The 22,274-nt window shown below is 40.9% G+C and overlaps 2 protein-coding genes and 1 non-coding gene across 7 annotated transcripts in view; 1 reads left to right on the top strand and 2 right to left on the bottom strand.

Moving 5' to 3' along the window:
- The window catches only part of map4k2 (mitogen-activated protein kinase kinase kinase kinase 2), a 32,661-nt gene extending 21,651 nt beyond the window's left edge, over positions 1–11,010 (bottom strand). For all 4 annotated transcript variants that reach the window (XM_044021866.1, XM_044021869.1, XM_044021867.1 and 1 more), the window contains exons 1-13: positions 10,870–11,010; positions 5,850–5,907; positions 5,486–5,576; positions 5,101–5,165; positions 4,296–4,351; positions 3,248–3,295; positions 3,109–3,151; positions 2,918–2,990; positions 1,805–1,936; positions 1,622–1,684; positions 1,448–1,529; positions 956–1,072; positions 739–817 (exon numbers count right to left, since the gene is read on the bottom strand). In XM_044021866.1, the coding sequence (XP_043877801.1) occupies positions 739–817; positions 956–1,072; positions 1,448–1,529; positions 1,622–1,684; positions 1,805–1,936; positions 2,918–2,990; positions 3,109–3,151; positions 3,248–3,295; positions 4,296–4,351; positions 5,101–5,165; positions 5,486–5,576; positions 5,850–5,907; positions 10,870–10,971 (1,009 nt within the window). In that variant the 5' untranslated portion in view covers positions 10,972–11,010. The remainder of the gene's footprint in view (positions 1–738; positions 818–955; positions 1,073–1,447; positions 1,530–1,621; positions 1,685–1,804; positions 1,937–2,917; positions 2,991–3,108; positions 3,152–3,247; positions 3,296–4,295; positions 4,352–5,100; positions 5,166–5,485; positions 5,577–5,849; positions 5,908–10,869) is intronic.
- trnat-agu lies at positions 580–653 on the top strand. Its single transcript has one exon. It is a non-coding gene; the product is annotated as a tRNA-Thr (tRNA).
- A 1,150-nt stretch (positions 11,011–12,160) lies between the features above and the next one.
- Positions 12,161–21,728, bottom strand: men1 (multiple endocrine neoplasia I). 2 transcript variants are annotated; one of them, XM_044022571.1, is made up of 10 exons: positions 21,362–21,728; positions 19,722–20,188; positions 19,245–19,453; positions 17,448–17,576; positions 17,037–17,077; positions 16,856–16,943; positions 16,117–16,253; positions 14,877–15,018; positions 14,176–14,349; positions 12,161–14,056 (listed from the first exon to the last, which is right to left on the bottom strand). In XM_044022571.1, the coding sequence occupies exons 2-10, from the start codon at positions 20,155–20,157 to the stop codon at positions 13,511–13,513; spliced, it is 1,902 nt and encodes a 633-aa protein (XP_043878506.1). In that variant the 5' UTR covers positions 20,158–20,188; positions 21,362–21,728; the 3' UTR covers positions 12,161–13,510. The 2 variants fall into 2 exon arrangements, with proteins under 2 accessions (XP_043878506.1, XP_043878507.1); XM_044022572.1 differs by lacking the exon at positions 21,362–21,728 and adding an exon at positions 20,719–21,339.
- Between the last annotated feature and the right edge of the window lie 546 nt (positions 21,729–22,274).

Raw genomic sequence — 22,274 nt, 5'->3', positions numbered from 1 at the left:
CAGTAGATTTACATATACCCGGTCACGAGCCCATGCAGCAACGACCAGCAACCGCTATAATCAAAGTCTGCAGCAAACAACGGTTTTGAAACGCAAACAATGTGCACACTTTGTTTCTGACAGTTCAGGGTACTCTCACTGCTATAGAACTGGATTTAGGACTTTTAGGACAAGCCAATGTCTGAATTCTCTGAAACACCAGTGGAAAAAATGGAAAATAGTGGCTGATAAATAGTGATAGTGATAAACTGGCTAAATTTCTCATAGACTTACAGTTTGGGTTGGTTAATGTTAAGGTTTCTGAATCCTGGTCCTGGCAACCCATCGCACTGCATGTTTTTGATGCTCCTACACACCTGATTCAAATAAATGGGTTGTTATCAGACTCTTGCAGCACTTGCTGATGTACTGACCATTTGAATCAGGTGTGTTGGAGCAGGGAAATATCTAAAATATGCAGTGTAGTGGGTCCTCAGGACAAGGGCTTAGAAAACCGGGGTAAGGGTAAACGGATTGAGAATGCATTATGTCTAACCTGGAATGCTCTCCAAGAGTAGGTGTAAGTCTACAACTATCAGAGGCGCCATGGCTTAGTTGGTTAAAGCGCCTGTCTAGTAAACAGGAGATCCTGGGTTCAAATCCCAGTGGTGCCTTTATACCCATGTAGGATAAGGTTGAGCTGATTAAAATCCTGAAAAAGTCTAAGGACCTGCCCAGAGTAATAAATTTGTGTCTCACATTGCTTTTCAGACAGCGTCCTCTCCACTGGCAGGTGTTTCCCTGCTGACTGAATCTTGTCTGGAGCCATTTCCCCAATCTGTCAACACAACATTAATATTTGAGACACACCAAAACAAAGAATATCTACTCCCTATGAAAAAAAACATCACTGTATTGATGTTATCTGTTGTCCAGCCTATCAGTGTTTCTCTGTCCCAGTCTTTGTTTCACTGACCTCAAATTCATTGTCGTCCAGGCTGTGTGTGTGTGAGGAGTGGAGCTCTGGGTTGTTGGCCATGTCCAGAAGCTCGATGACCAGGTTACGAGTCAGTAGCTGAGTCACAAATGGATGCTGGGGGAGGACGTTACACATTACACACTTTAAACACTACTAGGAAACTTGTTTTATCTTAGAAAACAATTTAAAGGGTAAAAATGGCAGTGAAACACAGTAAAACTATCAAAAAATGTTCTGTCTTTTGAAAGATATTTAGCTTCTATGTGCAGCACATTCTCTATGACATATCAGGAGCAACATGGGGTTACCTGCCTTGCCCAAGGACACATTGATATGTAAACTAGCAGTGTCAGGAATCAAACCCATAACATTCAAGATAAGAGGATGACTCCTTCTACCACTGAACCACCTTGTGTACTCCCCTCAAAAACATATTCATGCACAAAAAACAAAAGCTAGTTAACTTCCTGTCATTAATGACGGACTAACCTGCAGCAGCGTCTCGGCTGAAGGCCTTTTACGAGGGTTTTTAATGAGAGCCATCTTCACAAAGCTTTGGAAACCCGCAGACCTGCACAAAGAGAGACAACAGTGACACAGTGAGAATGAAATGTACCCTCGTTTATGACGTCAAAGGAAAACACAGGCAGGAAAAAGACTCACCACTTTGATTTATCCTTTAGTTTGGGAGGCTGGAAGTTGCTCTTGGACATCAGCATCAGCGCTCTGAAACATAGTTTTAAATGTCAGCACGCTGTAAAATGTCAAGTGTTTATAGCCAGTGACAGTGCAGGGATGTTATATAAAACAAGTCTCTGCTGCGAGTTAGAATTCCACCGCTCTCACCGCATCGGGTGCAGGTCAAACATGGGTGGCTGGAGCTCAGCCAGCTCGATGGCGGTAATGCCGACGGCCCAGATGTCGCACAGGTGGTTATAGCCGCCCTTCTTCTCCACTGCAGCCACTTCTGGAGCCATCCTGCTCACACAGGGAGACATTATTGGTAGATTATTATATTATAAGACAGGTGTTTGCTATTAGGAGACTTAGAGGACAATGGGGGGTATTTTTATAACAGAGTATTCATTCTGACACAACACCTACGCAGCATTTTTACAACAGTGACTAAGCAATAATACATGTGGAACCACAACACACACAAGTTTAACAAAACAAAAGGTGTCTTAACTAATCTAAAAATATATTACAAACTGAAATGAAGTAAAAAGGATTTAAAGAGATGGTTGAGTGTGAAGTGTTGAATGTGCTCCCTTTAGCTGGGAGCTAGCATGAGACGAGCTAGCTAACGAGCTAGCTAAGCTCTCCATGCCAGCAAGGAAAAACTAATTTCAGCCACTTAGCAAAAGGCAAACCTTGTCAAATCTATGCCATCTTGAACCTATGATACCATAACTGGATGTTAACCTTTTTAATTATACCACTAAACAGCCTTTTCTTACCGAAAACCTGAAAAGGAAAGTCCATAGAGAAAATCTGTGTTTATAGCTTGTGTGTACACAGGAGCTGCTGGTCTATTGGTCACTTAGATTAATCCAAACAAAGAATATAATAAACCAAAGTCACTGAATAAGCCACTTGAATTTACTGAAAGGTTTAAAAGGATCAACAACTCCTGTCAGCTGCGATGTAAAACTGCTTATTTTCTCTATGGAGTTTGGTGCACAAACTTCAGTTTCTTGTCCGAAAGGCTGTCTAATGGTGAGATAAAGCGACATAAATATTCTTAAGATATTGTAGACCTATTTTATTAGGTGAGTTTTAAGTTAAGTGGCTAACTGACAGCCATGTTTTCACTGCAAGCCTGTTTTCAAGCACAAGAGAGAACACGCAAACTGTAAAAACACAGAAAGGACTCGGTTTCTGCCGAAACTCTGACAGGTTGGATTCCCATCATGCATGCTTCTGTAAACAGACAGAGGACAGCTCCATTTATCTTACCAGTAGGGAGTTCCTATAAATGACTTCCTTTTAGCCACCGAGGCGCTGATTTCTGCTGCTACTCCAAAGTCAGCTGGACAGAGACATGGTGAAATTGAGGTTAAAAAGTGGTCTATTTAAGCTGGCTTGATTAGGCTGAGTGGTTAAATAGGTGCTGCAGCTGTGTGTGTTCGATTCAAATCACCACTGACCCAGTTTCACGTCTCCCCTATCTGTCAAAAGGATGTTGGCTCCCTGCAGAGACAACGCCCATAACAGTCACCATCTCTTCACATGATAACACACCATTTAATCATTACAATTAAGATAAATCAATAAAAACTGCTGTACCTTTATGTCTCTATGCATTTTGCCAGTTTCATGCAGGTGGTACAAACCCTGGAAAACAGTGTAAATAGTGTAAACATTGTAAAAAAAAAACCCACACACATTAATATTGTATAATTATATTACTTTATAACTGTGACACGCTACTTTGTGTCACGCTTCTTTGTGTCTCGCTACTATATGTCTCGCTACTGTGTGTCTCGCTACTGTGTGTCTCGTTACTTTGTGTTTCGCTACTGTGTGTTTCGCTACTGTGTGTTTCGCTACGTCGTGTTGGGCTACGTCGTGTTGGGCTACGCCGTGTTGCACTACGCCATGTGGTGCGATGTTGTGTTATGACATGTCACGTTAGGTCATATCGGATTATGTTACATGATGTTACATGACGTTACGTCGCCTAATGTAACGGCGTAACGTTACAGCAAACACACAATGTATCGTAACAACATAGTTTAACAGCATGGCGCAACAACTTAGCATAGCAATGTAGTATACAAATTACAAATATAAATCTTTCAATTTAAGTTTAAAAGCAAAGTGTCAGGACTTTAATCATTTACCACAGTTCATTTACTTAAATAACATTTAAGATGAGGTTGTACAAATTTTGGAAAATTGAATAATAAAAAAAAAATACTTGAAGAAATTACATCACAGTGGGCAAAAATAACTGTAGGCACTGGCAGATCATTTATATGGAAGAGTCTGAAAGATTCTATAATCGTGTTATTCAAATCAACTGCAAAGGTGATCAAACATGGTAAAAACTAAAAATAGAATTCCGAATAACAAGGCCAAGTTAAAATGTCTTCTCGATTGTTGTTGTTATTTTGAATGTGAGCTGTTCTGACTGTTCTGTTCTCGACTGTGACCCAGTGACAGCAGCAGCAGTTACCTCAGCACTGTATTTAGAGGTCTGGTGACGTTAAATACTACTTAGCTCTTGTGTTGTTGGGGAAAAACACATGACTCACTGTGTCTGCATCTTATCTTTTTCAGTTTTTAACAATATAAACGACAAGAAAGCAGATTTTCACCCAGAAAGCCTTACCTGGAGCGTTTCTCTGCACACGTAGGCGATCTGTTTCTCCCTTAATGGACCCGTCACTGTGGAGAACACTTTGATTAATAACTCAGCAGAAAGAAGAACCTGCAGGTACATTTCTAAGAAGAAGATGAAAAAACCCGCTCTGTTTCTAGTTCACTGTGCCAGTGTCGTCTGTTTTAAAATAAATATACTAATGTCTCAAATGAGTCTGACAGGGTCAGACAAGATGATGGAATCTAGATTAGAATTCTTACTTTGCCAAAGCAGGACAAGAAAAAACATATACCTATTAACAAAAGGCTCTCCTAATAGTCATTAACCCCAGCTTAAGTCTAAGATACCCTAAGAATGTATTTGTTGTTTTACCTTGTTGTTAGACAGCTTATTCTGATTAGAAATGGAAGTCGGTAAACCGCTCACTTTCCCACACCAAAGTCCATTGAAAAAAATCTACATTTTTAGCTCGCAGGCACACAGCAACTGCTGGTCTACTGCTGCCTTAATTCATGAGTTTGTGTCACTAAGGTTAATCCTTACCTTAAATTTCAAATACTGAAATAACAAAATAACATATATGAACTTAGTGACAGATGCCGCAGTGAATGAAAAACTCCTGTGAGCTGTGACGTAAAATCGCTGTTTTTCTCTATGGACTTTGGTATAGATATTACAAAGCAACAAACAATTCTGTTTCCACTTAGGTAAGGCTGTCTAACAGTGAGATTAAGTGGCAAAAAGGTTATTTTGTGGGGGTGAGCCTTTTGTTAAGTGGCTAAAATCAAATAGTAAAATTGTAATCTATATGTACCATGATAAATATCCTGGAGTGACCCTCCACCACAGTATTCCATGCAGATCCACAACTTTGTGTTCCTGCAAAGAAAGAAACATGTACAGTATGTTGCTGCTTAATCTGCATCAGTAAATCACAGATTAATGAGCAAATATAGACGCGCTCCAAAATTCTGAACCAAAAATTTTGAATCGACAAATGCAACACATACAGTATCATCATCATCATCATCACAAGCTGCTGTGCCAAGACTTCACTAAACACTACAATGAGTGGGAGAGGAATCCAGCAGCAGTGCGGGGTAAAATAAAAAGTCACATTCCACATATTCAAGTCCACCAACAATCCCAGGAATCCCCCACATGTGAAGACGGCCGCGCCGCTTGACGCGCAGACGCACCTGTGGTAGCTGCCGAAGTAGGCCACGATGTTTTTGTGCTTGCACTCCTTCATCATGGTGATCTCCTGCTGGATGGACGTGATGTCGTCACCTGAGCGCACAGGCGGTTATAAGTGAGCGGCCGGGTTCTCAGTTCAGATAATTACAGAGCAGTGAAACCACAGGGTTGAGGACAGGAGCATGATTTATCTAACAGCGCTCACCAGTTCTCTAAATATATATATGTCCACATTTACAGAGTTGTGATAAGAGAGCTGCTGGAATGTGTTCCTCAGCTCTGCATTGTTGGCGTTTGGGAGAAATCGATAATAAAAGAGACGGTGAATCAGTCTGTAACAAGCACATGGAAATAGACGTCACATACCTGGGTCCAGTTTGACAATTTTGATCGCTGCCAGTTCAGACGTCCTGATGTTTCGAGCCTGAAAGGTATAAAAACATGTATAATATCATACACGTGGTTAATTATTCTCTCATTTATTGTCATATACTTTATTTTTATTGGTTGAAATTGATGATGAATTGTCTCCTTTGTAAGGATTGTGTTGTCCCCTCTCCTTCTAGTGTTAACTCCTCATGGACCAAACTGTTGATGTGAATAAATAAAAGGACACAGTGACGCCACCTGTGGCTGATAAGGGGCGTGCATGATTTCATGTTTATTTTCATTGTTGTAATTTAACATTTTATTTAGTGTATTTTACATGTTTTACAGGATTAAGATTATTGATTTCCCCACTTTTACCGTCACAATGGTCCAGTCCAATAAGGGCAGAGCTGAGGAGGGGTATAAGAAGCCACCTGACAATTATGTGGTGAATGGGAAATAGTATTTTGAATGTGTTCATACTTTCGTGATTTGACATTGGCTTTTTCTTCTTTTGCATTTTTGGTTCAGAAAAACCACAACTCTTTTTTTTTCTGTGCATGAACTTCTGTTTCCTGAGCAAAATATCCGCTTCACTTACTCCAGTGCTGCCAGCCACACTCGAAAACAAAAAATCCTAATGTATGTAGCCTTACTACACCAGGAAACTTGGAGCTGCCAGGAAAAGGAACAGCAGTAACTATCGAGGGGCACATTTTGCCATATTTGTGAGAAGCCTACATGTATATTGACTGTGTCCAGGTGTATTTTTAGCAACAGAATCCTCCTCTGAAACTCTTCAGCCAACTGTGTGCAGCCATCTCGCTTTACTAGCGCTACGTACTGTAGCTCTTGTGCTTCCACCTTACGTACTACAGCTTTAAGTGATTAAACGCTGCATTCGAGTAATTGTTTGGTCTGTAGAATGTCAGAAAATGTTGTAGAATGTGGATCGGCGTTTACCAAACGTGGAAATGACAAAGTGTCTCAATGATTTCTTTGTTTTATGGAGCAAAGAAACCAGAAAATCTTCACATTTAAGAAGCGAGAGAAATCAGAGACCTGGCTTTGTTGAATCACAGCACAGATAAACCTGATGTCATAACAACAACGCAGGCAGCAAAGGTGACGGTGGATGTCGTTTACAGACAGCTGTGCCATGTTCTCAACTTCCTCATTTCTTCCTGGGAACATCAGTCAACCTCAGTCACCGACGTCACAACAGCAGCCAATCACACGGACAGGTCCACGTCAACACAACCTGAGACTGGGCTGCGCTCACTTCCTGTTTTCTTTCCTGCAGCTCGGCCGCAGGACTTCCTGCGACGGCAGTGATAGTAGCGTCTCTGAAAAGGGCTTTTTTCACTTTGCCCCAGAGCCTGAAATAACAGCCGCAGGCTCATGGTTATGTTTTTTGAAATTTGGAGGAAGGAAGCAGAAACTTGCGCACTTTTAAAACTCAAAACTGTAATTTCTTTACAATGAGAACTTGGAGTCTCCTACTGTAAACACACACACACACACACACACACGGAGAGAACAGTGAAACATGAAAACAGGCTTGTGATGAAAGATGAAATGTTGCCCTGTGCATTTACGTAAAGAAACAACATGATTGTATTGCACTGCTTTGTTTTATATATATATATATATATACTCTTAAATTCCCTTTAAATGGGCTTAGCTGAGAATTATTGTTGAATCCTATTATTTTCTATTTAAAAATTGTTAAGAAACAGTGATTTTTATAGTCTGCTTTAAGCAGAAATGAGGAAATGATGGGTATGATAATCATTTCCTGGTTATAAATATGTTTAGTTTTATACACACTATATAAGCGCTGAGCTGGGGTTAAAGGGAAAGTTGTTCGGTTGTTTTGTTGATGAAATGGTGTCAAATGGCACTGTCCTCAAAGGAGTTTGGGTTTGCTGTTATAGCAGGACCAAAGACACTTAGACAAGTTAACGTTAGATAATCAGTCTTGTATAAAGTACCTTAAAGGGATACTTGAGTAAAAGTACAAGTATCTTACCAGAAAATGACTTTGGTAGAAGTTGAAGTCACTTTAAAAAAAAACTATATTACTTGAGTAAAAGTCTTAAAGTATTGATATAAAATGTACTTAAGTCTTAGAAGTGAGTAGAGTATAGAGCCATGGTAGCTCAGTGGTAGGGCGAGTTGTCTTTCAATTGGAAGGTTGTGGGTTCAATTCCTGGCTCTGCTAGTCTATATGTGTCCTTGAGCAAGACAGAATGGGGGAAAACTGTAGTGTAAAGCAGTTCAAATACAGATATAAATACAGACCATAATACCAACTCTTCTTCTGATTTTATTTGATAGTAACAAAGAGAGTTAGATTTTGTGGAGTAAAAGTTGCCAGAAATATAAATAACAAAGTAAAGTACAGATATGTGATTTTTGTACTTAAGTACACAAGTATTTGTGCTTTGTTACATTACAACAGTGTAGATGATGAACAGTCGTGACTGTTGCTGCTGTGTAAAGTGCAGGTCTCTACAGGATTACCACATTTCATAATGTGGCTTTGTAATTCAACTGTAACCCCGCCAACACACACACACACACGCTGGTTTCGCATCCTTTGTGTGGACACTCATAGACATTCCCTAACCCTAATTTTACCTCTAACCTTAAAACCAGGTCTTAATCTTTACAGGCTGATCTGGAGAGGAATTAGCACTACAAACGCACAAAGTAGTGACTTATAAAGCAGTTGTTTTCGGTGTAACTGAAGTGTAGATCAGGACTTCCTGCCAGACGGAGCACAGACTCCGTCTGACACAGTCACTGAACTCAAATACATGTGAACGGGCTGTGATTCAGTTTCACGATCGCCGCCTTTCAGCAGTGCTGTCGCTAAACACACCGGACTCCTCGAGATTTTAGACATTTCCTTTGCTAAATGTTGGAGATTAACGCACACTTTCAGGGATTTTTAAGTCTTTTTAACTGATCTACAGTTCGGCATTGTTCGCTGTTTTTATTCTTTACTCCACACGACATGGACGTAGCCTCTGAGAAATGAAGTGATTCAGTCTGTTACCACGTGAAGACAGAAACTGTCCCTGTGTGGAGCCACAGAAGGACACACATCTGGATTAAGAAGACACACACACACACACACACACACACAGAGCAGTGTAATGAAAGTCCAGTGAATGCCCACCCGGTCACATGTCCAGAGGGTTTCACCTTTGACCCCTGCGGCTGCAGCGCTGCACATCATAATGTGCCATTGTCCGACTGTTCTCATTCACAGCAGATGTACAGGTTACACCATGTGATGGTGACGTCACAGTCAGCTGATCGTTGTCATGTCACGATGTAAAAGACTCTTTTAGTTTCATTAAAAAAACTTTGAGTGCTTCGGTCGAAGGATGAACTATTTGAAATATATACGACTGCAATTTGACTTGGGTAAAATATCTAATATCGATCTAATTTCAGCCAGTTTTATTATAAAGGGTTAACAATTAAAACACATTCAGGGAAACAAAAACATAGGAACATGAGGTCTCACAAAAGTTACATAAAGGAGGGAAGCTGTCTATATACATATACACACACACACACACACACAGTCTAACCTGGCTGCCGTGTAAAAAACACCGACAATAAACCAAAAACATCACTTCCTCTGCAACACTACACACTTCTCATGGGAAACACACAAAAAAGCTGCAGTTTAAGATAACGCAGATAAATCTGCAGCAACAAATAAACTTATGTACTAATCTGTGAGGCTGTTATTAAGTACGACGGAGTATTAGACCAAACTGAATATTTATCATATTTATCAATTTAAAGATGAATCTGGGTTAATATGAAGACAGCGGGCTCAGTAAGACCAGGTGGACGAGATTCTGGACCGTCCAGAACCTTCGTTTTTAGCTTATAGTTCACTGTTTCTCTTTCTGTTTGTGTGTCTGGAGGATAAAAATGAAACAATACAAAATTCTTGTGTTTTGCCTGTGCAGGATGCACAAGGCACCGGTGGCGGGTTAGCAGCACAGGATGTTTGCATCCTGACACCACAGTCTTCAAGTGACGAGAGACGACACACACACACACACACACACACACTTCTTCTTCTTCACTTCTTCACTATACTGAAGACAGTGTGTAGATACTGCATGTAAACGTCATGCAGGTTTGATATTTCAGCCAAAAACAGACTCAACAGACCAAGAATGCGTGAACCTGTTGCAACACAAATAGGACAACGTGCTGCGAGACAATAAGAGACACTAGGTGTCTTTAAAGGTCCAGTGTGTCACAATACGGTACAAATGGAACATATGTGTCAGTATAAGTGTGTTTGTATACGTGTGTAATCCCTCCCCTTTTTAAAGCCTTTTTGTTTTTACTTAAGGCAAGGGCCGAGCTTTACAGAGGCCGCCATTTTGTGCCGACATGTCTCGACTCTTTATGGTATGTACAGGCCACCGTAGTTTCCTGGCAATCTTGGGAATTTAATATCAATATCGATATTCAATATCACTATAAGAGCTACTATTTAATTGTTCTATTTATTTTTCTATTGTTCAATTTTCTACGTCACTTAAAAATAAAAACATAAAAATTGGCATACAGTGCATGTGAACAGTTATATCATTTTCTGGGTTGTCATTCTTGAACATGAAGATTTTAAAATACTGTGAAATGTGGGCAAAATATAGATAGATCATTTTTTGTTTTTATTGTATGCCAGTTAAAAAATGTACATGTAAAAAGTTCTATTATAAGAGCTGTCATTCTTGCATTAGAACAAAGTAACAGTGGATATTTTTGATTTAGATGGCGGCATGGTGTTAAAAATCTATCCCACACTGATTTTTGAACTGAAGTGCAAGATTAGATCAAGATTCTCCAAGTAAACAAACAACCACCAAGGAAAACATCAGTGATGTAATATAAATACTAGATAGATAGATAGATAGAGAGAGAGAGAGAGAGAGACCCAAACAGCCTGCAGAGCGGAAGTGAAATCACTCACCTTGAACACGTCTCCATAGGTGCCGCAGCCGATCCGGTGAATTAACTCATAATCGTCCAGAGGATCGAGGAAGGAGACTCCTATGATCCTGTCCATGTCCATGTCTGCAGCTGTGGACACTCTGCTGCTGCTGCTGCTGATGCTCACACACTCATGAGGAGGAGGAGAGGAGGAGAAGGAGGAGGAGGAGGAGGAGGAGAGGAGCAGATGAACTCTCTCCGCCTCGTTAATGGAGCTGATTGGAGTTGATTAATTGCTGGAGCATCGATCAGACTGAGTTCACTCGACAGCCAACGCTCGCACACTGAGTGTGTGAATGTGTGCGGAGCCAAAGCAGCAGTGTGACGCATGCGCAGACAATCCTACACTGTAAAACATGACAGCAACAGGGTTCACCTGTAAGATCTCAATCAAGACAAACCAGGGCCGGCCCTAGCCTTCATGGGGCCCTAAGCAAAACAACTCCTGGAAAAAAAACCTCACTCTAACCTATCTATATATCATTTTATATAGCTACAAAAACAAAATATATTATAATAATAAGTTATTTTAATTTTATATCTGTGCAACTGCTATAGATTGTTTTGACAGGAAGTAGCTGGACGACAGGTAGCCACTGTCGTCCATATTAGAAACCCAATTTCTATTTGAAGCTACTTCCCGATACTGCTACTGTTTTACGAAAGTCATGGAAAGTCAGGAAGTAGTATTTTGAAATTGAGTTTGATATTTTTTGTGGACACCACCCGCCATAAAACAGAAGTGGAAAAGCAGAATTTATACTATAAAACTGCAAAAAAACCAACAAATATAACATTATTTTAGCTTAAAACAGACAGAAAGTAGCTGGACTTTGCACATGCATAAACGGAGGCTGTTTTGAAGGTTTTCAACAGGAAGTACTATTTTGATCCATTTTATTTTGATAATTGTTTTGCAAAGTGGACCAAGTTCCTTTATGTCCACTCTGCTTTTACACAATTTTAGGGTTTATGAGTAATACCACGTCCACAAACATGTTTCTTTTGAATCAGCATGATCTCAGATTACTTGTAGTTAATTAAACAGCCCTTTAATTCAAATTGTTCCATCTAGAAAATTGTTACAAATTAGATTATTGCTGGTTCGTACTGTGCTGGTGCCTCACCCAGAGAACGCTGGTCTCTTCCTTTTCTTGCTTTTACATCATTTTGTGGTGTTAAGACACAAAATGAGTTTGTTTTATTGACATAACCATACTGCATTTGTGTATACTTTGGGCATAAATGAAGATAAGACAGGTCAGACATCCTCGCGTTCTACTTCCATCAAGTCTTTATTACTTGAATTTACAAAACAAGAACAAAAACCACAAGTCCTCAAGCAAATCGGATGTAGCAGGTCCACCTAACGTGGCTCCGTGTCAACAGTGCATGGTCTTCCTGGTCTTCTCTACTCGTCGAAAAAAATTGGGCTGAACTCAGCTAGTCTCAAAACTAAAAGGCCACCTTCTACTTTGGAGAAAAACAAAAACCACAAAAGCAAAAGTAAGGCAACATAGAGCTAGCAAGAAAGAAGCTGTCTGTAGAGCAGAGGTGGACAATGTTACACAGTAACTATCCTAAAATTAATCACTTCCAAGGCTTCAGTCATGTACAGGTTCCTACTGGTACGAGTCGATATTTACACATCTACGCGGCGAGTTCTGGTCGTCCTCGTTACTTTGGCTTCAAGCGTCCAAACAGACAAGTCGACGAGGTTTTCGTGTGTAAAGTCCGTGTACAATTGGCTGCCAATTAAAACACAAACTGATGACGGGGGGGAGGGGTTTACAATGGATCGGCCAGAAAATGGGATCATTGCTTAAATAAAAGAACAGTGAAAAGAATTCTCTTCCTTCAGTTCGTGATTTGTGACATTTAAGCGCAGATCGTGTGTGCATGTCACGATATATTGCTGGGGAACTTACAAGGGTGCTTCACTGGAAACATTGATAAAAAAGGGTTCACAAACAAATAACGACGTTGAAGGGATAGTTTGGTTTTTTTTAAAATGTGGGGTTGCCAGATGGGAGGGGGGGGGGCACAAGGAAATGAGGTTTGCTTCCTGTTTTAGTATACATTTTAAAAAAACATGTTTTACAGCTTTACAGCAACAGGAAACTAACGTTTGTGTCACTCTCTAAACCACTCACACCACCTCACCCCATCCCCCAAAGCAAAGTCCATAGAGAAAATCCCAGATATTACAGGAGCTGTTGACCCACTGCTGCCTCCATTTGTAGGTTATTTTCAGGCTTCAGTGTTTGAAATAATTTATTCAGATTTACATTAAATGACACAAACTTACCAAAAGAGGCAGCAGTGGATAAGTAGCTCCTGTGAGCTTAAAACGCTGATAATCTCTATGGACTTTGGTGTGAGAGAGAACACGTGACAAACTTCAGTTTCCAGTTGGGAAAGGTTGTGTAACAGCAAGGACCAGTAGCAAAAATATTGTAATTGACATTGTAAACAGGTGGAGGTTTTAAATAGGTGGCTAAAACCTGCATTTCCTCATGTCCGCACCAACTATTAAAAAAAACCCCTGAACTATCACTTGAATCAAGCGTCCGTGCAGCCTCACAGTTATATCGTACAGATTCTCGACAAATCGTCGGGGCCTACAGTGACTTGCGCTGCCGCTTCATGAAGGACATGGAGTAGTCTCCGGCGGGCGTGCTCTTCTGCCTCTTCATCTGGACCTGTGACTGCGCGGTGAGCTGCAGCTTGATGGCGCTGGAGTTCACCTTGGCCGCGCACAGCAGCCCCTTCATGCCTTTCATCTTCTCGCTCTGAAAGACCACGACGGGACCGGCGGGGGAGGGGGACGCCTGCTGCTGGGACGATGGGGACGACGCGGGATCCGACATGGGGGACTTGGGCTTTCCATCTGCGTCTCCAATGCGGAGACCCTGTGAGGAGCGGCGGCGCCCGCCTCCCTCGCCCACCTTCTTGGGCTGGGATGCTGCAGCAGCAGCAGCAGCTGTTGCTGTCTGAGTGGGTGGGGAGGTGGGGGGAGCAGCGGGAGGAGAGGACGAGTTCTGCTCCTCCAGCCTGGACTCCCTCCTGGGTCCTCGTCTGCGGCCCTCCCGCGGGTCATCACTGGACTGGTCGTCATCGTCCTGCGTCTCCGGCTCTTTGGTGATGATGGACACCTTCTGCCGCACCTTTGGAAGCATAACACAGAGATATTTTAAACCGCACCGCATCAACACATCAGGCGCGACTTTTGTCGCTCTCGTCTGGCTTTTTTTTTTTATCTTCAAAGATAATCTGAGCTCCTCACCTGGGCTTCAAAGCGGCTCAGAGACTGGACCAGGTAGGTCGCCCAGCCCACGTGGAGGACCGGCGTGGGGCTGCCCTCCTCCCATTTGCAGATGCCGTCATAGAAACGCAGCAGGTGGGCAAAGCATTCTGGGTCGTGGAGTGCTGAGAAAACAGCAGCCTGTTTAGAGAGCTCCTGGACGAGAAACACAAGGAGTTGCAAGGAAATCAGATTAATCAGTCAAATCCTTTATTGCCTGCAATATTTTGTGTTCTGTCTTTGTCTTTATGGAAACCAAATTTCCCCCTTGAACTAAAAAAAAGAACGCTATACAATTTTTGCTGATTGATATTATCCATATATATATGTATATATATATATATATATATATACACACATATATACATATCCATATATATATATATATATATATATATATATATATATATATATATATATATATATATATATATATATATATATATATATATATATATACATACATACATACATATATATACACATACATATATACATATATGATGCCTTCAAACCAAATATGAAGCACATTATGCTGTCGTAAATTATCAGAAGAAACAATTTTAAGTTTTTTTCCTCAATATTTTCTTCTACTGACAAACAGGAAATTAGATTTTGCTCACAAACACACCAGCTGTAAGGATAAGCGACATTCACCTGCTGTTTCAGAGCATCACACTCACCTTCTCTGCTCCTTCTCCTCCTTCTCCTCCCTCCCCAGGACTATCTGCTACAACCGTCTCCTTCAGCAGGGTGGGGATAACGTCGTTTGCAATGTCAAAGAATTCTTTATAAATCTCCTCGTCCTCCCGGAAATAGTTATATCTGCAGAGGCGGGAGAAATGGCGAGGAGTTTTAATGACAAAAAGACATGAACGTGTGCTTTTAAACAACAAAATGCATCTTTATTTCCTGGATTAGGAGACATGACAGCAGTCAGATTAGACTTTGGTGACATGAAGTGAACTTTGCTGCTGCGTCTACAAAGAATCCACTGTTGTGAACACACATACACTTCCCTCTTGTCATTGTGCAGAGAGGGAAAGGCCGAATGTTGGGGACAATGCAGGAGCAGGAAAAAGGAAGCTGATAGATGTGGAGGGAATGTGTGCTCTGGTGAGTCTGCTGGTATTTTTAGCTGCGGCTCATGAACAGTGCATTTTAAAAGAGGAGGAGAGAGTGTGAGGGACGCAGAGCCGGACACTTCCTGACTCAACCGCCGCACCCTGTCACGCGGCGCGAGGCTGAGCCGCTCTTAAACTGAAGAGTTTCAACAAAATGCACAAACGCAGAGGGAACTCAATCTCAAACTCAGCTCAATCTCAGACAGCAACTGTTGTTTCAGAGCTGAGATTGATGAGGATGTTCATAATTGATGTGGCAACTTTCAGCCTTGTTTATACTGCCACCCTGTGTTCATTTTACCACAGTGTTTCCAGAACAAAAGCCCTGCTGTTGAAGTGTCAAAAGTGATGACTATGACAATGATCATATTGCAAGGGCTGCAATTTCATTTTTTTAAATTGTTCTGTGCCAATTAAAAATGCAATACACGCCATTTCAGGTTTTCTAAATTAAATAGGAACACAGCAGTATGGATGTTGACTTTATTTTGGCAGTCTACGGCTTTCAGACATCAAGATCATCAATATTTCAGTACTTTCACTTCTAACCAGTGCAAATGAGGCTCAGGGTTCCTACGCTTTTTAGAAGGTCAAATTCAAGCACCTTTCAAGGTCAACTTTCAGTTTTTTCCAGCACCTTACAGCTGTGGTATGAATACATACATGCTGAAAAACTATTATTTTAGTGTTTTATTACATTAAAAGTGATGGCATTATGCTAAAAAACAAACACAAATGCAGAACGAAACAAGGTCCTAACAGAGCAGCAGAGTTGTGTGTAGAATCCGTGTGAACTCACTCCTGCATGACCTGCGCTGCCTCGGCCCAGGACTTCAGAGCCTCCTGCACGTTCCTGTGTCTGTAGTGGAAACCGGCCAGGTACATGTAGGGATAGATGTGCTCGTTGTTGTAATGCGTCTGAGCAGAACTCACAGCCTGAGAGACAGGGAGAATGGGAGTTTCCCATTAATGAAGAAACACAATATACCACACATTACCGTCACAGTAGAGGCAGAAATGAAAATCTGACAGGAAACCCACAGACAATACAAGACAGTTTTAGTTACTGATAAGAAGAGCTACACCTTCAGGAAGCTTTTGTAAGTGCTCATATGATACTGACACTATTTTATAAGGCAGCTATTAATTATTATTTTCTCAATGAATTAATCAAATAGTTGTTTTGTACCATAAAATGATGAAAAACTTTGATCAGTGTTTCCTAAACCTTGAAACGATGATGTTCATATCTTGTTTTGTCCACAAAATGAAAATATTACATTAGAAGGATTTCTTTGTTATATGGAGCGAAATAAACCAGAAAATACTCACATTTAAGGTGCTGTATTTAACATCAACAGTTTGACTAGGACCAACTAGAATCTTTTATATATCCTAGTTTTCCTACTTGAAACACAATTAGACCAATACTAAAGCTGTTATGCATTAATCATAATATAACCAAATTGATGCAAATTTTAATGATACTTGCTTACTTTTTAATTTTATCCATTATTATTATTATTTTATTTTATTACCTTGAGGTGGATCTTCAGTGGGTTCTCTTTGCCTGGGATCGGGTCCTGGTCCTCCAGGTCTGCCAGAGTCCCCATAGCCATGGGATACCTGGAGGAGAGCAGGAGGATAAGGGTTTCAGGAAGTCCAAACATTTTTTGATGTGCAGAATTGTTTTTCATAATTTCAGCGACAAATTCTCACCTGTCCAGGTCGCCTCGATCATACAGTGTCCATAGGAGTTTCTGTTCAATCAGAAAGAACAAAGGAGACATTTAACAGAGACATAGTTTTGACTGTTATGAGCTGTTCATTCCAAGTGTTTAAAAATTAGATTTTATTACTGCTGGTCAATGTGCTAAAGAAATAAGTTGAGATCTTTATTTTCTTAAAGAGAAGTAGACCTTTATTTCCCCCACTTTTCTTGATAATGCACACTTCCCCCATGCAGTTCAACGGTTGTCTGAGTAATAGTGAGAGACTATACAACAGCTTCCACTGTGTGTTTGTGGAAGTCCTGACCTAAATGTCAGAGAATTTCCACAAACGCTGAGTGAAACCGAGAGCTGTGGTTGACAGGAAGACGGCCGGAGTCGCAGAGACGTTGCTGCTCACCTGCTGCAGCTGCAGCAGTTCGGAGCTGTCCGTGTGCAGGTCCAGTGAGGGGTTGATGGCACAAACCATGAAGGCCACCTCCATGTTTCTGTCGCACTTCATGTAGGAGCCTTTCAGGTAGAGCCAACTCTGAAGAACAAACACACACAGAAAGGAGTGCATCAGGAGGGAATAATGAACACAACCTGAATATCACACACCAGAGTTGTATCTGACTAAAAATGCCTTCTCAAAATCTATTTGCTCACATTCCTATAACTGGAAAAATATAGCGCTATGTGGCCTCTCCAATTCCTGAAATGTTTAATTATGTGCCTATAAAATGAGAAAAATATATCTTCTGACTTTGGCAGCCCCACAGAAAAATGTGATGCTAAAACTTAAAGGGCTATCTGATAAATTAGGCCTACCCACTAAAGTGCGTCTCAAAGTCCAAGTGCGTCACTGTTCATCAGTGTTTGTACAGAATATGAATGTAAACACACTGTAATTAAACTTCCTGTTTAACAAACATGAATAAAAGCAACGTTTGCCAGCTTTGATCGCACCCAACGCATCCAGCATTTGCTGAAAGAGTTCTGTTCTCTCATCCTAATGCACTGCCACACACACGCATTCTTGCCAATGTGCTTAAGTGGGGACAAATGTTCGCGAACGTCTCGGTTCATCAGTGTTCGTACACAATAATAACATAAACGCTCTATTTAACAATCATGTAGAGAAGTGACATTTTCAATATTTTGTCTTATCATCGACATATCCAAGACTGTCTCTTCTAGGGGTTTTAACCCAGCAACCATTTGTTATATGGAAAATAACTACTTTTTTGTGTTTTTTCATAAATAACAACAGTGACATCAAGTTATTAAACTGGTTAAAAATCCTGAAACTGATTGAATGTTTGGTAGTTTTGAGTAAGGCTGAAGTTGTTTAAGAGATTTATGCAGACAAGAATATTAATCTGTAAAGTTTTAATAGCGGTTTTATGACGATTAAATAGAAGGTGATTACTAACTAATTTTCCTGTGGGGTGACAAAGTGAGAAGAGATATTTGTATCACTTTAGAGGGACTTTAATGATACACTGTCCACAAACACAGCTGGTTTAGCTACACTCCTGCTCTCTGTCTACCCCTTTTTCCATCAGTGGTACTGCAGACTCACAGCAGGAGTCTGCTGAGGAGAGGACTGTAGAGAAACTGTTTTTCAGTCTTTACTCCACATTTGTGCATTTTTTTTGCATTTTCAGTCACTATTTTTAAAACATATATAATGCGTGAAAAGGAGACGCTCTGCATTTGCTTTCCAAGTACTGTTACAGCCAGCCTATCAAATAAAACAAGAGCCCCACTCTGCAAACCTGCCTTAAATTATTTCTTCTTTCTAAAGTAGCAGGTACAATGCCAGCATGTACAGGCACAAGCTGACAAATATAGCATTACCATGACTGAATACTTTCCAGGCAGCTAAGGTATGTAACTCCCCCTTTAAAGCCAACAGGAATCTGACTCACTTGTGATTCATCTCAATAGCATATAATGAGTCACATGTTTCTGATAAGACAGTTTGACACCGAGGGACAGGAGAAACGTCTCTGAGGCCATGTGTTATTAAATGATAAATCAATAAATCATCGACTATTCTGATAGCTAATTAATCAGTTGGAATGTTTTTAGTCATTCAAACAAAATTTTTCAGCTTCTTAAATGTGAATATTTTCTGGTGTCTTTGCTCCAGTGTAACAAAGAAGTCAATAAAACTAAATAACAAGACATTTGAGACCATCACAAGACTCACTTTTTCATTGACTCCTGTCGTGACCGTCTGCCCCCGTCGGTCTTCGTTACCCTTTCCGTGCCAGGTGACTTCGGCGGTTTCTTCACCGTTTTTGCCGAAAATCACCCATGCGTGGTCCTCGGACAGTGCCAGGTGGACGTCCTTCAGGCCGAGGACCTGGCAGGCTGCCACCACCGCGAATGCCACCCCAGAACTGTCCAGTTTGGTACCTGGGTTTAGTTCAACAAATAAATTATTTAGTGATTTAATCAAGATATCATCAGCTTGACTCCTCTTTTGCATTTACTTCCCCTCTATGGGATTGTTGGTTTTATGCTGCTGTTTGTTTATGATGTTGTTTTCCTTCTTTTGTGTGTGTAGCTTGTATGTCTGGGGTTGTATATATGGATCTAGACAAATTTCCCACTGAAGACAATAAAGAATATTTTCCATCTTTCAGAAACGTCTTTGTTAAAACTCATAGCAGTGACACTGTACCTGTGATGAGACTGAAGAGGGACTGGATGTGAGCCCGGTCCTTGAAGTACGAGCGACTGAGGCTGTTCCAGATCACGTCGGACACCTTTTTCACCAGCTCTCTGCTGGACCCTACAGAAGTCCTGCGGAACTGGGACAGGTCCACCGCACCGCGGATCTGCGCCGTGAAGCGTTCGTACAGTGCAGAGATCATACCCAGCTCCACTGTGGGGAAGCAGGAGGTGGGACAGTCTGGTTCCAGTGGTTCAAACCGTACCCCCGGGACATTAATGGGGATGACACGGTTCACAGCCAGGAAGTGCTCAACGAAACCCAGGACCAGGGAAAGAAGTGCCAAGTCTGGTTCGGGCTTGCGAAGCTCAGCGTCAAACAGCTGAACAACGCCATCGATCCCCCGTAGAGGAAAGTGCTTTTTCTGGGAGGAGTGCAATCCCATGGTGTCATTCACAACCAGATCTTCTCCTCACCTGCAATAACAATAACATGATACAGAGAAGTTACATAAAACAAATCATCAGAATCAAACTAAATTAATCTATACTTTCTGAGAATCTACCATGTCTGTAGTTGTACCAATTACCAGTATCAACATGGCAACAAAAAAATCCCACGCTCTCACTATCAATGATCAATATATTCATGATATTTCAATGCCAGACCAAATAAATAAAATGCATGAAAAGAATTGTTTCATTATTCTTTTTTTTGTTGGTGAGGTCAGATAAATTAAAAAAGATATTTAACCAAATAGAAGAGAGAAAAAACTGAAAAGCATTATTTTCGAAAAAACATGCAAACTCTATGGAGAGCCTTTATTACACATTATTATATTTTATATATTTATATATATATATATATTTTGTTTCTCTCTCACAATGTACTCACTTGTAATGCTTCTTGGCATTTTACACTATTTTAATTAGCAACTTTGACCGATGTATAGTCCTTTAAATTAATATATTTTCACAGGTAATAGATATACATTACATAATCATACCTGAAGCATGAGGCCAGACACTGACCCTCGGCTGAGCAGCTTGACTCCTTCTTACATAATGATGTTGGTTACATCAATGCTGCTAATAGAGGCTGTGTATGGCGCTTTGGTGGGCGGGGCACCGACTCCCGCTGCTACACACTCATCCATTCAACACAAAGCTGCACAGAAGCTACTACAAGTTACCCGGTGCTTTTTTAAATCGACGGAATGTCTACAAAACAGCACACAAGCTTCACCTTTTAAATAAAAGACAAAATAACTATGATAAACTAACTAGCTAGCCTGGTTGACTAACATGAGCTAACTAGCGCACCCCAGTTTAAGTTAACATTAGCTACCCATTTATGATTCCTGTGAATATAAAGTGTATTATATAAATACTAAATCGTTTAGATGAAGGTAATAGTGGTGAAAGGAACACAATGTGAGCCCACACTGTCACTAACAGCTGTGAAAGGCGACTGTTGTCATAGGCAGCTAACAAGCTAACAAGCTACTAGTTAGCTTAACTCAACACTTTTGCGTTCCGCTCCGCCACCAAAAATACGCCGCCACACTCCGCTGCGGCGCCGGCTAAAATCTGCGAGCTCAAACCGAGGCAGGGTTTTTCATTTCAGCGACATGTGAAGAGATTACATACCGGTTTCCTCAAAGCCTGCGCCACATGTTTTTGTTTGTGTCTCCCTTCTTTTGCCGCGCAGTCCGCTCCGTGTGAAATTGTGTTGCCAGCCGCTCCGTTAGCGTAGCAGTGCAGATCTCACAACCATGCGGACGCCGCCGTCACTGAGATTTCGGACAGCGGGCGCGTTTGTAGATCTAACCCCAGTGTGCGCTCAACTTCCCGCGGTGCACGCTGGGAAACGTAGTGTATAGTATCTCTTTGTGAAGATTCCCAGCAGAGGGCAGCATGACGCCTTTGTGTGATAGACTACTGCTCGGAACAAAGGTAAACATTACATCATGGAATAAAGACAACAGTAGGATCGACCACTACATTAGAATTTAATCAAACAGCGTTTTTCTGCAGTTTTATAAAAAAATGTTACTGTATTTTACTACAAAGACCTAAAAAAACATTAATTGTGTGTTTCATTCTTCAAACAATGAATATTTAGTAGTACTCTGTTAGAAACGCTTTTATTTTGAAATTATGTGAAATGTAATCAAAAATATTATTTTTCACTTGACCACCATCCCCAATAGTATGTGACTGACCAAACTAGACATTCAGTGGCTCCTGACCTTTAGAGGGTATTATTGGTTCTTCTTCTTTTCCTTTCGGCTGCTCCCTTCAGGGGTCGCCACAGTGAATCAACCTACTCCATCTCACCCCCTCTCTCCCACCAACTAAATTCATGTCCTCTTTCACTACATCCATAAACCTTCTCTTTGGTCTTCCTCTGGACCTCCTGCCTGGCAGTTCCAACCCCAGCATCCTTCTACCAATATAATCACTATCCCTCCTCTGTACATGAGCAGGGTATTATTGGTTAAATTCTTCAATTAATTTTGAATTTTTACAGGATTCCTCTTCATCGTGAAGATTTTTGTCA

The sequence above is a fragment of the Solea senegalensis genome, linkage group LG3 (assembly GCF_019176455.1).
Source record: "Solea senegalensis isolate Sse05_10M linkage group LG3, IFAPA_SoseM_1, whole genome shotgun sequence".
NCBI lineage: Eukaryota > Metazoa > Chordata > Actinopteri > Pleuronectiformes > Soleidae > Solea > Solea senegalensis.
The sequence above is the reverse complement of the archived record's forward strand: the minus strand, read 5'-3'. Positions and strand labels throughout refer to the sequence as shown.

Bases quoted from the DNA above. Each gene is read 5' to 3' on its own strand.
- men1 (XM_044022571.1), bottom strand. From the start codon at position 20,157: ATGGGATTGCACTCCTCCCAGAAAAAGCACTTTCCTCTACGGGGGATC. The intron at 17,577-19,244 runs GTGAGTCTTGTG...TTTGTTCTTCAG, and splicing joins CGACAGGAGTCAATGAAAAA to AGTTGGCTCTACCTGAAAGG. The intron at 16,254-16,855 runs GTAATAAAATAA...CCTGTCTCTCAG, and splicing joins CACTGAAGATCCACCTCAAG to GCTGTGAGTTCTGCTCAGAC.